The sequence below is a fragment of the Xyrauchen texanus genome, chromosome 12 (genome assembly GCF_025860055.1).
Source record: "Xyrauchen texanus isolate HMW12.3.18 chromosome 12, RBS_HiC_50CHRs, whole genome shotgun sequence".
NCBI classification, from domain to species: domain Eukaryota; kingdom Metazoa; phylum Chordata; class Actinopteri; order Cypriniformes; family Catostomidae; genus Xyrauchen; species Xyrauchen texanus.
The window spans coordinates 21,262,636-21,279,101 of NC_068287.1; the positions used below are offsets into that span (position 1 = coordinate 21,262,636).

Genomic DNA, 16,466 nt, shown 5'->3' on the forward strand with positions numbered 1-16,466 from the left:
ATTCGGGAGAGGGCTCCATCTGGTGGTTGGTAGTAGGGGTAACAACCTCGGATGTTACAATTAACAACAGTAACACTTTACAATAAAGGTTCCATTTGTTAAGATTTTTTAACAACATTAGTTAATATGAACTAATGAACACTACTAAAAAATTTATTAATCTTAAATTTCTAAAATCAAAAGTTGTTTTAGTTAACGCACTAGGAACAATTGTATTTTTATTAACTAACATTAAGATTAATAAATGCAGTAACAAATATATTGTTAATTGTTTATTCATGATAACTGCATTACATTTACTAATGTTAACAAATGGAACCTTATTGTAAATTATTCCCCAAACTACCAACAGGCAAAGAACTCAGAGTGTTATAATTGCTTATTTCATTGGTAGATCATGGTCTGTATTTGTAAGGACAACAGCCAGAAACCTTTTCCTACCTGTATTTCACAGGTCTCTGAGCAGTGACATGTGTGATAGAATTCCATCCTCTCAACTGGGTAAAAGCTCAAAGTAAATAGGCGTGTTCGAGTAGAACTGCATTGACCGATCGGTGAAATTTGTCAGTTGCAGTCAGGAGAGAAGTTGTAAAGAGCCATCAAGCCAGACACTTTACAATTCCCGTCGTGTGCTGAACCTACATCAGTCACGGAAGATCACCCGATGTTTTCAAATTAAATTAAGATAGAAAGGAGGTCTGAATATTACATATTAAACTATTATACTAATATACTATATTATAACTATAATACTATTAATTTGTAAAGGTTAATACCGTGAGGAACTCGACATGGAGGCGGAGGTAGAATCCATATCCAGGAAGTTTATTACACACAGTAAACAAATCAAAGATGATGGCATGGATGTAGTTGATTAAGAAGGCAAAGTATTCAATACAGAAGCAGCCCAACAAGGAAAACAGACCAAAATGGTAATCCAGAAGTCAGTAAACCAAAAAGACAATGGTCATAACAAGAAGGCAATGAGTAAACAATGGCACAAACACTTGGTAAAATAGTGAAACTGGCAATACTTCACAATGTGACATTGGATAAACATGGCTATATATACACAAATCCGGCGAAACACGGAAGTAAAGCAGCGCCGCCATTACTGCGGGCCTTGCTGCTGCGGAAGTAGCGTGTTGTTCTCGTAGGCGGCTGTAGCAGATGTTAGCTGTACTGTACAAAATGTTATTTTTATTTAGTTTTTTTTGTACGTATGCTGTCCAGTGATGCCGGGAAGAGCGTGTTGTGTGGTTGGCTGTTTTAACAACAGCATAAAACTACAGGCCTGGAGTAAAACCGTTTGTAAAATTCACGAACCTTTGTTGCACATTGACTGCCCATGTTTACGGCCATACGGGTTGCACAGAGTTCCTGGTCGAGCGGAGGACCAAGATGTGCGTCAAAAGTGGATGAAACACATAAACCGAGATGGCTTCACGACAAACAAAAATACTGTGGTAAGTTTGGCTCTGACTGTTCAATTTGTTAATGCCACAGATTGCATGCAGTGGGTGTAACATACAGTGAAACAGCGCTAGCTATGTTTGCTAGCAATATCTTGTTGCTGTGTAACTGGAACTTTCTCAAGCTCTTACGTTACTGCTTGGTAAACTGAAGTTCCTCTCTTTGCATCAGCTTAAATGTTAGTCCTCATTGCTTGCTTTGGATAAAAAGATAAAGTACTGTCAACTATAAATAGATAGATGTTCGTCCTTGCACAAACATAATATATAATACATCTGATACAACAGGAGACTTATCACAAAAGACTAGACAAAACAAATAAGATGGACATGACAGGATAAACAACAGTTTTGGCCCTCACCCCACAAAAAGAAGAACAATCATATACACCCCCTTTCACGCATCATAAATAGGATGGTAAAGTGCAATTTTGCATGTTTGACGTTAACTAAGAGAAAGTGCAGAGAGCTAGTCTTGTTTACACTTATTTGAGAAGTACTTTTACCACCAATGCATCGCTCATTATGTATTCATCTTCGTTGTAACTTCGTTACTTCGTTACTTGTGAAGCTTGTGAACATATAGCAACACAGCTAGTAATGACAGCGTTCGGTTTTATTGTTGTCATCAATTAATACACGTCTTAATTACATTACATTACATTTGGCTGACGCATTTTTACATTAATACATTATGTTGTCAATAAATTACCTTTATCTGTAAGTTTTGGCCACTGCCTGACATCATCTACCCAATGTAAACCAGACATTTTATTTCATGACCAGGATCCGCTTTCATTGAAATATCATTAGAGGGCCGTCACCGTCACACTTCGCAGGCCTGCAGTAATGGCGGCAGGCAAGATGGCGGTGCCCATAGAGTTCGCGGCGGATTTGTGTATATGGTACAAACAGGAAGTCACCACAGAAGAAAGATTAGTGTCAGTATTCAGGAGAGGGCTCCCTCTACAGGTCAGCTGAAGGTATAGCAGCCTCATTCATTACAAATATAGTACCTGCTGTGTGTTCAAGAACAAAGCCCAAAAGCCTATACTAATAATAATAATATTATTTGTATTTTTTATTTTATTTTATTTTATATTATTTGAAAGAAGTCATTATTGTTTTATAATTTTGAATTGTTTTTATGAATAAACATGATTTTACTATGATAAACACATGATAAAAACACTATGTACTGTTATAAGAAAACAGATTTGTGAGAGTTCAGAGGAAAAGAAGGTGTCAGAATAAACATCTTGGTAATGGCATACTACCATAGTAGTCTTACTATTTCTGCCATAGATTGATAGAAGTAGTATGAGTAGTATGTGTAGTATGCCACTGGAAACTTATGAAACATATGTCATAGTCAGGGCAATAACCAGTGTTATAATCAGCGAGGTTAACCCATTAAGATTCCCGGAGATTAGGTTGCCAAGACTTGTACCAAAATTACAATTATGTTTTTACCAATCAGATTGTGAAACATTAGCTACTAAAATGAATGAAATAATATAGCCTTCATCATGGCCAGTGTTTGCATATTGAACATCTTTCATACTGTAGTCTGTACTACAGATGGTGTATTAGTGTACTGCCCTGCAAAAGCAAAAGACCTTAACTCACTAGAGTGTGAAACTGAGAAAAATGACTTTAAAGTTTCTGTTTTGTCCAGACAAAATTATTATAGGTAGGACTCCCAAAATTTCACAACTAGTTGCTATACTGAAGAAATGTTTGTATGCAAAAAATCTTGAGCTCAAAATTGACCTTTGACCCTTGTTTGGCAGTTACTGTACTCTGCCTTTGTATCATGTGCCAAAAATCAGGAGTCATGCAAAGGCAAAAGGCCGTAACTGACATATAATCAATATTTACTTGCTGTTCACCATACTTACATCCATTATAAGAACACCTAACCAAGGTCTAGTCATCATGGTATTTGTTTTAAATTATATAGAAGACCTTTGGTTGTTCCTATTTAGTGCTATAATGATCAGGATAGTGCAGCAACACTAACACAGTTAAACAGTATAACAGATAAGTTACTTTGCAGTACAGTATGTACAGTATGAATAAATACAATAAATATTTTCACAATAAAGATAATTTAATTATAATTGAATACAAAGGTATATGTATTTAAATGCAAGATATAGAGTAACAATTAATTAAACATTGGACCAATACATTAGAGATTAGAGACTGCTCATTCCAAGTTTTTTACTGCGCCCAAATAAAATCTTACTGAAAGCTAATTTTTTGAGATATCAACCTAAAATTTGGAACACAACTTGTCCATAGGTATATATGACAAAGCATTCTTGAAATACAACCATTTAAGTTTGGATAGTGATTTTCATGTCTATGCGAAAAAAGGGGGAAGGGTGACAGTTAAAGGGTTAAGGGCCACCAAACTGCTCAAGATGCTCAGTCAACGAACTCGACTTGGATTACTACTTTTTAATTCTGAGATAATATAGACAGAGTATACCGAAAAAAGTTGGAATTACTTTTACTATTTAGGTTAGCCTACTTTGTACGGACGTTAGCTGATAACCAGCTGTAAAATCTGACGTGAACACCTGCAAGAAGGAAATATGGCTCAAACACGTATGGATTGTTGTGGATACAGCAGATGACGTGCATTGCTATGGATTATATCTTCTATGGATTATATCGGATTGCATGGAAAGGTAGGATGCCTCTGTATTTAATATTTGGTTTTCAGCATCTGATGTGAGGCGAGTGTCAGCGTCAACGTTAGCGCTAATTTACGTGACACAGATTAAATTTAGCAAGCTCCGGGCTGTCACTGACATTGACAGATCTGAACCATCGCCCTATCACATCGCTATCACAGAGTAATAATACAAACAAGCAGTCGGCAGTCTACACTTTATTTCAAAGATGTGTCGTGTGTATGTTACGCAGTTTGGTGACAATAAAAGAGCGGTAATCTTTGACAGTATGACAAAGCCAGAGTACAGTAACATCACAGTGGCACCGTAACATCTCTCTTGATGCCAGGCGAAACAAAGTCAGAACACCTTAACTCAACTTCAGCGTGCCGGAACAAAGGCTAAGAGCCGTAACAACTGTTACGGCGTTCTGCTGTGGTTTCTCGTATGGTTTTGGATGTTACGGTTGTCATAGCCCTTTAATTTCTCGTTAAAACAATCAAATTGACTCACGATATTTATTCACATGATAAAGGAGGTCTTGAATACCCCAAAAATGACATTAACTCATTTTTGACCAAACATGATGTTACGGCGTTTTGCCTTTTGTAGGGCAGTGTAGTGTGCTACTATTTCTAAATGTTTATATCCACCATGCTGCTCATGCCAGATCCGGTTACCAGAGAAACTGAGATTCATTCTCAATAATGGTTCACTTTCCACAGACTTAAGAACCAAACAATGATCTAACTGACAACATTAATACATATCCAGTAAGCCACCCATAAACTGCACATTGCAGTCTTTGCTTACTATGAGGCTGGAGTTTTTTAAAGTCCAATACAGATAAATGAGAAACAAACAAGAGATCAAAATATTTTGTTTTGAATCACAATGCACAAAATTAGGGCTGTCGATTTAATTCAGTACGATTAATTTGATTAAAAATAATGTGTTAAAAAATTTACGCAATTTATCTCAATGCCCTGGACCGTAATAAGGTAGATTGTCAACGATTGGCTTATGTTCAATAATATGGTAGTAAAATAATAAATTGTATACTAAAGCTGCTTTTTATATTGTCTTATCAATGATTAACTCTTCTGCCACAAGAATGTAATGCATTTTAATTATCTGAATATTTTTTATTTTATATAAAACACTTACTCAAACTGTCACGGTTCATAAATCCTGTCTCTTCCTCGTCTCGTGCTCTGTTGTTTACGTGTGTGTGTGTGTGTGTGGATGTGTGTGGGCGTGTCTGCTCGTTTACGTGTTCAGCGATCAGCTGTAATCACTTCCCTTCGCCAGCTGCAACCCATTTCGTCATCCTTAAATACTCACCACTTTCTCATCTCTTTGTCAGATCGTTGTTTTGTGATGTCCGGTTGTGTTGATCCCTCTAAGCTCCAGTCCTGTTCCCTCGTTGTTCCTGTTCGTGTTCGTGTGGATGTTATGTGGATTCGTCGTGTTTGTTCAGCACTCCTCACCACGCTTCTCACCGGATTCATTTGACCATTGGAGTTCCTGCGCCACTAAACCGTCACCCGGACTTTTCCCCAATCTTCACATTTTGACTGTTAATAAACTTATTGTCACTTGCAACTTGCTTCCTAGCTTCATTCGTTACACAAACACTGCTGTATCCCAATATACCTCTGAGAAATGCCTGCATTAAAAATATGAATAAACTCCAGCCACTTTCTCATCATCTGATTCGCATTTCATCAGAAGTGAACACCTCGGGAAGCATTCAGGTATGAAATGCCTCGAACACATCAGCAAATTTGCCATTATTCCCAGTAGAAATGTAAAAATTCAAGCCAGTGGGCCTGTGACTAATGTTGTTTGAGTTATGGGTTTGGCAAGGGAAACACACCTCTCTGCAGTTGGAGCTTCGGCCGACGGCAGGTTTGTGTACATGACATGCTGTTGAAGTGGCATGAGTTAAAACTGACTAAAACTTTTTACCATAGAGTGGAATAGTCTGGTTCCTGAAGTTAAAATCCCTTACATTTTTTCCATGGACAAATTGATTTTCAGTGATAACTGCCTTTAAAGACAGGCTCATCATAAACGCAGAGATTGTTAATCGATGGTATATGCCTTTGTTATCAGCATCATTCTGTGTTATTTCAACTTCATTGTTTTAAAATAATTTTTTATAAAATTTCTTATAAATAACTAAACCACTGATGACGTCATCCAACAGGCTTTGGAGGGGAGTACCGGGTGGTCCCGCCAGGTGGCGGAGTTCTCAGGACACCGGTGGATCACAACCGCTCTATCCACCTGGGGACCTCCGTGTACCGCCCAGCAATCCAGGGTAGTGAGAGCGGACGGGTCGGATATGGGCAGTAAAAGAGGCCTCCACGACCGTGTCAGCTAGTCATGCACTTCCGGGAAGAACGGTACCAGGGGGGTTGTGGGTGTAAGCAGTGCCCGGAGCCGAGATACCAGTCGTCAAGCCGCGAAGGCTGTGGGGAGGACGGAGGGTTCCAGTCCAAGCCCACACTCACGGCAGCCCGGGCAAGCATTTTGGCCATCTGCGCATCCGCCTCAGACTGGGCGGGCTGGCCCGAAGGCGGCAGTCCAGACGAGTCTTCCGCGTCAGACGCCTGGATGCTCTCCGATGCAGCGGCGATGTCATCATCCAATTCCAGGGGCTCAAGGGAGAATGCCGGCTGGCTGTGAGGCGAGCCGCACTAATCCCGAGCTTGGACGGAAGTGAGCGAGCGTGTTGGGGGGCGGGTGGTGTGTGGGGATTTACAAAAATATCGCCTTGTCCCCATATCACCTTCATCGCCAGATGGGTCATCCTCAATCCCGTGGGAAGAAGGAGCGTCGCGGGGGGCGGCTGAAGTGGAATTTCAGGCACACGAGGCAGCATCTGTGGCCATCGTTCTTGGAGAGAAATCGACAGCATCCAGGAACAACACAGGGGCGTAATGGCATCTTGAAAAAGACGCATCCTGAAAAGGACGTTCAACGCCGCTGTGTATTGCTCTTTTGTGAGTGGAAAACTCAAACTCTTTTAGAGAAATTAAACTCTTTTAGGAGGAGAACACTCTTTTAGCAGCAGTGAAAAGCGCTGTCGAAGCGCCCAGGGGCATAGACTGCACAGTGTGCAGAGAGAGAGAGAACGCCATCTGGAAACGCACCTTAGATCCAACAGCAATGCTTCTCACTGACAGAGGTGAGTGAAACAGTGGTGAACTTCAGCTTGCTGTTGCACAACCGTTCGGCTCCGAAGAACTCGCTGACTGACTAACACTCGCTGCCCCGCTTCCCTTTATACCCGTACATCCGGGGTGGGGTATGCAAATTCTGTCTGCCAACTTGACACTGGCCTTTTCTTAGGTTCAGAGGTACGTTTGGCATCCCATGAAGACCCCTTGTGTCACTTCATTCGACACAACGTCGAGTGAGTGACAGAAGGGGAACCTTGAACACAAATACAAAAAACACAAATTGTGGTTGCAGAAACCAATCAGTGCATTTCCAGTAACACATTGTACTGCTAAGTAACATATGCAATAATAAACATTCTCTTATAATAAGTGTAAACAAATATTTTCTGACTCTGTAATGTGCAACCCTGATCCTCTGGTCTGTAAAGGACAAATTTTATGTTCGAAAAGATGACCAAATCAAATAAATATACACCATTGGTAATGATACTAAGGTGACACTTGTGTTAATTAATCGAGTATACAAGGTGACCTCAGAGAGTCTTCTATTTTATCGGTCTCCAAATGAAACTTTTATAACTTCAATTAAATCAATTAGATTAATTAGATTAAAATCCAATTAAGATAGAGTTGGAGTCTGTTGCAAAACAGTCTTTCTAATAAATACATGGCATAGCAGAGCTCCATCACTTGAGCTCAGTGTATTATCTCTGGGTTCAAAGACAGCTCTTTTGTTCTTGGTGATGTTTGTTTTTGTGTATTTCTGTGTATAAGGGAGGCGAAGATGAATTTTAGGCAATTGAGAGCATCTCTTGTTCTCTCTTGCTTCTTTACCGCATAGAGGCACAAATAATCATGCTGTCAAAATTTTATTTCTCTTTTTTTTTATTTGACAACACTGACAGACACGCATACACTCACACACGATAAAAGAGCAACCATGTAATCGAGAAACAAGAAATTATAAATGAGAAAGCAAGTATAAAAGGAAAACATTTCAATCACATTAGAAGCACAGATGGAAATCCATGCAAAAGCAATCCTGGAATAACCCTATGGGGAAAACAAACAAAAACACATTGATATTGTCCACACACCACCAGTTTCTACCCAGGAGCTGTGTAAGAGAAAAGACATTTTGAGCAGGAAGAAACAATAACAACAAACCGTAACACAGAAGTAAATCAACAACAGAAAATACACTGTCTGCAGTGGCACAGTCACAGTCCTGACCTTAACCCACTTGAGACGCTTTGGCATGACTTAAAAAGTGTTATTCACACCAAACCATCCAAAAATATTGCTAAACTGAAAAAGGTTTTTGAAGAGAATGGTGCAAAATTCCTTCTGACCACTGTGCAGGTCTGATCTGCAATTACAGGAAATGTTTGGTGGAGGTTATTGCTGCCAAAAGAAAGTCAAGAGGGGTCAGATAGATACGATGGATGGATGGATGGATGGATGGATGGATTTGCAGTGATGCAAAGAGAGAAACAAATTAAGACAGACACAGATGTTGAAATCCATCTAACCTTTATTGTTTTCATCTCTAAGTTCTGAGGTACTGGAATAATTACCCTTGGGGTTACAAACCATGTTGTGGATTTCTGAATTTGGATATTTTTTGTGTTTCTCTATGTGTGTGTGTGTGTGTGTGTGTGGGGGGATCATGGACTTTCATGGACTTACAGATTTAGAAGAAATCATCATAATTTAGGACAACTATATATAAGACTTGTTATCATCCACAACCCATTACATTTGATTAAACAGAGCAAACAGAATATGTAAAAAAAAAAATATAATTCTGTCACAGATAGCACACATTGTGAATCAGGAAAATTCCCACACTGGATATCTGCTTGTTTTTTTTTGTTCCCATCACTATTTTCATTAACATACATTACACAACTTGTGTTTCTATTAACACAATAACATGACTCTCTCACACAAACAATCCATAGCACACAGTCTTTATTCTATTCCATGTGGTAATGTTATAGTCTCTTAGGTTTTTTATAAAGGTTTATGTTTTATAAAGACAAAATACTGCAGGTACAAATCAGATGTCAAAATAATGTTGCCCTAAGTGAACATACAATAATAACTAATAACCCAGAAACAAAAATAGCTTAGAATATATATTTATGACAAATATTTGCATACTCTTAATAGACTGACTCAAAGCATCTCAATTGGAAAAGGAGGCCCTAAGTCATGTGTGGAATTTGGGGGAAAAGCCTTGAGCATATGAAACAAAATTAGCTATTATATATTTGCTGTGAGCACTTTGTGTCCCAGAACAAATTGCTTAAATTCTCACTAACATTTCAACACACAATTTTGTCTTTGAATTTTGTGGCTTAATTTTGTGCCCATCAACATTCTTATATTATGTACTGAAATAAAGCGTATTAAATTGAGAGAAGCAATCAGGCTACAAGCTTACATGCCTAGGACCTTCTTTTCACTATTTTCAGCCAAAGTACATTCTGCAAGATTTTTTCAGTCACAGTTAATGAATCACTGTACATTTTGAAGAATGAATGGGTCGTTAAGCCTTGATTTATACTGAAACTTGATCCAAGAACGTTAAAATTAGTTACAGACCAGAAAAGAACACAAGCACACCTTGGTACTGGCTATCATCCATTATCAATGTATATTGTGGCAGCATACTAAATATCAGTTAACATATGGCAATTACAGTGTTACAAACTGCAGCACAGATAAAGAGCTTTGGACTAATGAGATGGAACAAAGACAACTGCAGGGACTGAACTTACATAAAGACCGTGAACACCTCTTTACTCTTCACCTATTTGCAAAATGCCTGTTAAGATGGTCAGGAAAAGTGGCGTCATGATGGTTGACGGCTAAAGATCTAGAGTGTTTTTTAATCATGGACAAGTGCTTATGTATCTCTCAACAACGAGAGTCTTAATAAAGTGTATGAAAGATCATATCAGATTTGCAATACCAGCTTTAAATGAAAATACCACATTTTACAAAAAGAAAACTGCTGGCCATATTACTTTAATCTTATACTGAAGACTACATAAAAATTCATTTTTCTTTACTCACTCTGTTCTTAACTCTTCTTAAATAGGGTTCCAGGGAGACTAATGCAGGTGGAGAGGTCATACACAGCCACAAAGGGCTCATATTGGCTACCAAAGTACCGTGACCCATTCTGCTTTTCAGGTTCTACTAAAAATGAAAAGAAAACAAATGTTAGGAAGGAAAAGTCTATTGGTTATATGATGCATTCCTGATACATCACAAGCCAATTCAGATGCAGAAACACGTAGCAAACGTACAGCACAAGGCAGATCAGTCTCCGTATGTGAGAGGATATGTTAAAAAATCAAACAAACAAACAAAAAAAAATAACAACAACAATAACGGTATTGTAATGCATGAAAATGACACATGCACCGTTAGAACAGTTTCACAACATTTCTGGTTAATAATTTACAGTGTTTTGGCAGTAGACTTCAAATTTGCACCTGGGCAGAGAGGGAATGCGAAAAAACGCTTAGGCCTTGTGCATTTGGAGTTCCTCACATGCTAATGTTTTTGTTTACAAGTGGTTGTCCTGACAGGTCCACAAGCTTCTGCTTTCCTTCATTAGTCCAGAACAAACAGATGGTGTGTGTGCAAGTCCTTATGTTCCTCAAGCAGGTCCTTGGCTTCTAGTTCTCATGTTTGTGCCAAACGATGTCCTTACAGTTTCAAACGCTTGAGAAGGGAAAAATAGATTTTATCCTTTTTCCACTGCTTTTCACCCCTTAGGTGCCAAGTCTGTCTTAAGGGAGTGAGAGGCTGATGGTCTAGCTCCCCCTGCTGGTGTGAAGAGGAAATGCACTTAGCAGGCGATCTCCTCTAGGGTGCCCAGGGTGGTCTGCAGAGGAACAGTGACTGTGTGGCTAATCGATTCTGAATGGTTCACCACAGGATCACAGGTACTCTGAATGAAAAATGGATGTTATCATTCTTAATGGAAAAGTTCATCCAAAAAAAAAAAAAAGAAAAAAAAAAAGCTGTCCTCAAACAAACCTTTGGCTTCAGAGGACTTGGAATATTGCATCATGTAGAATATTTTAATGGAACTTGTATGGTGCTTTTTTGTTGTTTTATGGCCCTTTTTGGATCTTGACAGCTGTGGTCATTATGAATTGAATTTTTGATGGGAATGAAAATGAGGCTGTGAGGTATAGAAGTACAATTTCTTCAATGGCATGCACTGCATAAAGCTGTATCAAGGTCTTAGATAGACATCTTAGTAGACATCTACTTTTAACAGCTCTTGTTTTTTGGTTCTAGTGAATATCTTTTGCAAAGATGTTTAATCCGCTGCACAATCAACAACAATTTAAACAACAGTACAACCTATTAAAGAGACTGCAAGTCTATCCCTCACAGCCTTGTTTCCATTCCAGCCCAAAATTAAACATGGTGCTACTCTGAAAAAGTTCCAGGTTTGGAATGACATGATGGTGTGTAAATTAAGACAAAGTTTTTATTTGTGGGTGAACAATTGCTTTAAAACTCATGCTGAGGCACAGCACACAAAATCTTTCCATGCACAAGGTTTGTGAAACCTGAATAAATAATTTGAAACTCAGGATAAGATTCTCTTACCACATCCTCTCCATGACTCTCCTCCTCCTCCTCTCGGTTCAGCAGGTCCAGCAATCTCTCCTTCACCACCTGCAAGTAACACATTACAAACCACTGTCTCATTCACTGCCAAATCAGGTCTCAAACTGCTGGCCTGAGATCAGCTTTGTAACTATGCAGGGCTGTGTTAATCAACTCGAAAACATGGGTTGCAGGCCAGGGCACTGTCCACTAGGGGGTCTCAGGAACAGAATCTATTTTTGTCTAAATGTATGTCTATCCAAGTGAGCTCTTAGCTCTGAAGCCCAATGTTGACACTTTATTTCAAATGAACACTGTCTAAAATACCTCTGGAGACCACTGTTGAAGTTGTGGCTACTTACAAAATTAGAGAACCAATAGAGGCCTCTCGTGCCAGCTTGATTTTAATGATGTGATTGAGGACTTTGCTTGTAAGAAGTGCAGGATGGTCTTCTGAAGTGGTGCATGGAATGTAATTAATTTTAGATATCTACTTGACTGTTTCTGTGGTTGTATAGTGATTCTTTTAGTCAGATTTAGTCAAAGTCCACATACCACAGTTTAATTCTTCACACTGTAATACAATTTATAAAAAATGTTTTATTTGTGTGTTTGAATTGGACTGGAAAACTGGCGTATTGACATGTCCAGTAATGTTCTATTCTTTTGTTGATGTTATTATTGAGGTGTGTCGTGTGTTTGTTTAGTTGCTGGTTTGGTACACTGTAAAAAGTGGTAAACTGCAATTGTTCCCTTAAGGACCTATTTCTACCTGATCTAACCCATAACATTTGTTTTGTTGGTGTAACCTAATGTAATCAGGTATATTCTGTGATGTTAAATAATATACAGTTAATTTAGATGAATAATTAAATTAAAATACATTTTTAAATTGTAGGGTCTTTCCACTGATGGTCTTGCAGCACCATCATTTATCTTAACAAGAGGAATATTGAAGGTAATCATAATATGCCATTACATCACTCAGTCCTTAACCTTGCGTTCAAAGAAATACCAATTTGCTAAATGCTGAAAAAAAGAGGGAACATTGGTGTTGACTGGATGGCCAAAAAAGATTGAGAGTCAATGGTGTGGGCTATTTTTGATTTGTACCTTCACAAGTTGTAACATTTCACATGCTTTCTGATCATAGTGCTATATGATAAAACAGCTAATATTAACTATGTGAATGAATGGACATTACTGAATCTTGTGAATTTTATAAGCGTCACTGATTAATTGGTCAGTTCATAAGATCAACACATTTACAAAACACAAAAAATTTCATCAGGCATATAGTCTCATGCATTTTCATGAAGTTTAATGCTCTATTTTAAGCAGCCAGGTACCAAAGGTGCTGGAACTCTTTTGTATTTGTTTGGATTTTCTTCTTATTATTCTTTTTCTGTCCTAAAAGAGTCAGCAAATCCGTAAGCCCTAGAGACATTTGGCAGGATGGTCCCAATTCCCCACCACTACTCAGGCTACCATACACACACTCCTAGTCTATAATAAGCATCTTTGTGTTTTTGCTAATCCTCAACTGTATGGGCTTGAATCAAAATACAATTTTCTCTCTGAATCCTTGAGTCAAGACCTACAAAACACATATCTCTAATTTAATTTCCGTCTATACAATTTTTCAGCTATTTAGATTTTTCTGAAAAACCTACTTTTTCTAACTCCTCCTAGGCCGCCTCTCTGACTCACACAGAAATTAGTATACTTCATCTACAGACCCTCCTGACAAAAAGTTATAAAAATGTTTATATGTCAAATCATCCCGAAGATATTAGAGATACAATACCTTCTGTAAAACGTATTTTGATTAATTGATCAATATCTACTCAATGCAAAGGCCATACTTAACAAAATTCAGTACATTTAGTCAATGGGCCATGTTGAGGTTGCATGCAAATATTTGTTCAATTCTGCCTATAGGGGGTGCTACAACCTAAATATTGTAATAAATCTGTAGTTGTTTGATCGACAAAGATCAAATTATATGTGCACCTTCTTTGGTTCAAATTCTTTATTCGACAAATCAACAAAAATGGCTGCCAGCATCCAATCAAAATTCAGCACCTAATAACTTGAACTGTGAATGGCCAATGGTCATGAAACTTGTTATACACATATAGTCAAGTCAAGTCAATTTTATTTGTATAGCGCCTTTCACAACACACATCGTTTCAAAGCAGCTTTACAGAAGATAAGCATTAACAGACGATAAAACTGTAATGTCTATAAAGTCGATGAATCATCATTGTGCAATTTAGATAAAATACTATTCTTAATCGTATAGGGTCTGTGCACGAAACTTGGTATAAAATTTTGTGAGAATCAGCCACAAGCTAATTCACGTTTTTACTAAGAACTCCAGAGCAGTATACGCTAGAATACAATTTTGTAGTTTTTCTGAATCCTTCAGTACCTCCCAATGATATGATCACATGAATTTTCATTTCCACAAGAATTTGTTTTATCACGTATATTGTTTTGAAAAAACTTAGTTTTCAAACTTGTCCTAAGTCGTTTCCCCAATATGCACGAAATGTTGTGTACATCATCTAGAGACACTCATGACAAAAATTTATCAAAATAATTGTGATATGTTAAATAGTTCAGAAGATATAAGCAAATACGTTTTTGGGTGTGGCCTATAATTACTAATTGGCCTGTATCTTGTGAACAAAATTCTAAAACTTAATAAAACTTACAACACAGGGACAACAGGACATTCTGAGGTCTCGTGCAAAATGTCATCAATTTGTTATGCTAGGTGGCACCTAGGTTCAGGTTCTGGTTTGAGTTAAGGCCCGAGTATACTTTTGTTTTTTTTGTGTTCCGGGTTGGATCAATCTGTCATGTGCAAAAATTTGACCAATTTATTATGCTAGGAGTCATTATAACTTGCAAAATTACTATTTTTGAAAAGTGATAAAAGCAGTTGAAAATTGACACTAAAACAAATTTGTCCATGGCATCCACAGAATCTATTCTGTCAAATTTGATAATTTTTGCCATGCTCACCAGGGAAGTCTGATGACATGTGACAATTTTCATTAATTTCTGTTTTCAGCAACACTTTAAAATGATCATGTAATTGTACACTGAAGGACAGTTAAGGATACAGTACCAATTTTGTCCACTAGAGAGAGATACAAGATAGTCCTTGAGCATCTTTAAACCTGTCAAAGAGTTCCCTTTACACTGCTCTGCGTAATGTGCCAATGTGTGCATAAATGATAACAGAAATTACATCTAGACACAGCCAGCAATTGTGAATCAGACACAATAATGTACTTTTTAAATTGTTTATCTAATTTGCCAGATGCACACCAATAGTCGAAAGGACAACATTCTAATGATCTAATAGCCTGTATTAGCCATAGACCTTATTCACAGTAGTAGTATATTCGTACACATTTAATATTCACAACTTGTGCTTTGAGGAGTTTCTTGTCTACTGATTTTTTTTTAAATATTTTTTATTTTTATTAAGAAAGATAATTTTTATCAATGTTTTGTCCGTAAAATGATTTTTTTTAAAACAACAGTACAACCAGTTAAAGAACTAGTCAAAAAACATATATCGTACTACTGTGAATAAGGTAACGTTTGCTTGGCCCCTGATGATTGCCGCTTGCAGCTATATTTGATTTTTATGAGCTTTGTCAAAAGCAGCCAAAAGGCTTAAAATGCATAGATGCTTAAGCTTCAGAAAAAGTTGTAAGATGAAAACTGTCTATTTAAAACTATCCAGCATCAAAAGTCCATTAAAACAGGACAGAATGCAAAATTAGTGTGTGTGCCTGTGTCCCCAAGGGCATGAATGGTATAAGGGCTTGTGCTGGCTGCTGTCCACAAAGTAAAGAGACCAGCAGCAATACAGAATTAATGAAGGCTCATTTGGATGAAACTCTCTATCAGAGTGTCATTCATCCTACACCAGAGACAGACTGATGTCTCAGACAGCCATTACTATGTCTGGGGGAATCTAAGAGTGTGTGTGTGTGTGTGTGTGTGTGTGTGTGTGTGTGTGTGTGTGTGTGTGAGAAAGAGTTCCTCTGAATACATTTGCATTTTTCCATGTCTTAGTATGCTAATGACATTGCATATTGCTGTGTCTATGCTTCTTCTGTGCCTCTGAGGGACACTGACCAGTGTGTGTGTATATGTGTGTGTAGATTCACACATACCTCATACGCATAATCAAATAGCTCCAGTATGGTCAGAATGCTTGCACCGATAAACAAACCCATCTGACCACCAATATCACCTGCAACATACATGTATGTATGATTTAAAGGAAAACTGAGTATAATGATGAAAGAGTATTTCATACTGCAGTGCTGTGTTACCTAGTAGACCAGCCACCTCATAAGCTTTCTTCTGATCTATGGTCTCATAGTTCAGAGCCTCGAAAAACACATCCAGAACCAGAATATTGTCCCTGCAAAAACAAAACACAA

At 37.9% G+C, this 16,466-nt stretch overlaps 1 protein-coding gene across 4 annotated transcripts in view; it reads right to left on the reverse strand.

Annotated features, from left to right (window-relative positions):
• Nucleotides 1-9,013: 9,013 nt before the first annotated feature.
• asic2 (acid-sensing (proton-gated) ion channel 2) overlaps nucleotides 9,014-16,466 on the reverse strand; it is a 593,044-nt gene continuing 585,591 nt past the window's right edge. For 3 of the 4 annotated variants that reach the window (XM_052138645.1, XM_052138643.1, XM_052138642.1), the window contains 4 exons: nucleotides 16,356-16,447; nucleotides 16,194-16,273; nucleotides 11,992-12,060; nucleotides 9,014-11,317 (listed from right to left, as the gene is read on the reverse strand). In XM_052138645.1, the coding sequence (XP_051994605.1) occupies nucleotides 11,216-11,317; nucleotides 11,992-12,060; nucleotides 16,194-16,273; nucleotides 16,356-16,447 (343 nt within the window). In that variant the 3' untranslated portion in view covers nucleotides 9,014-11,215. The remainder of the gene's footprint in view (nucleotides 11,318-11,991; nucleotides 12,061-16,193; nucleotides 16,274-16,355; nucleotides 16,448-16,466) is intronic. The other variant, XM_052138644.1, reaches the window with a different exon arrangement.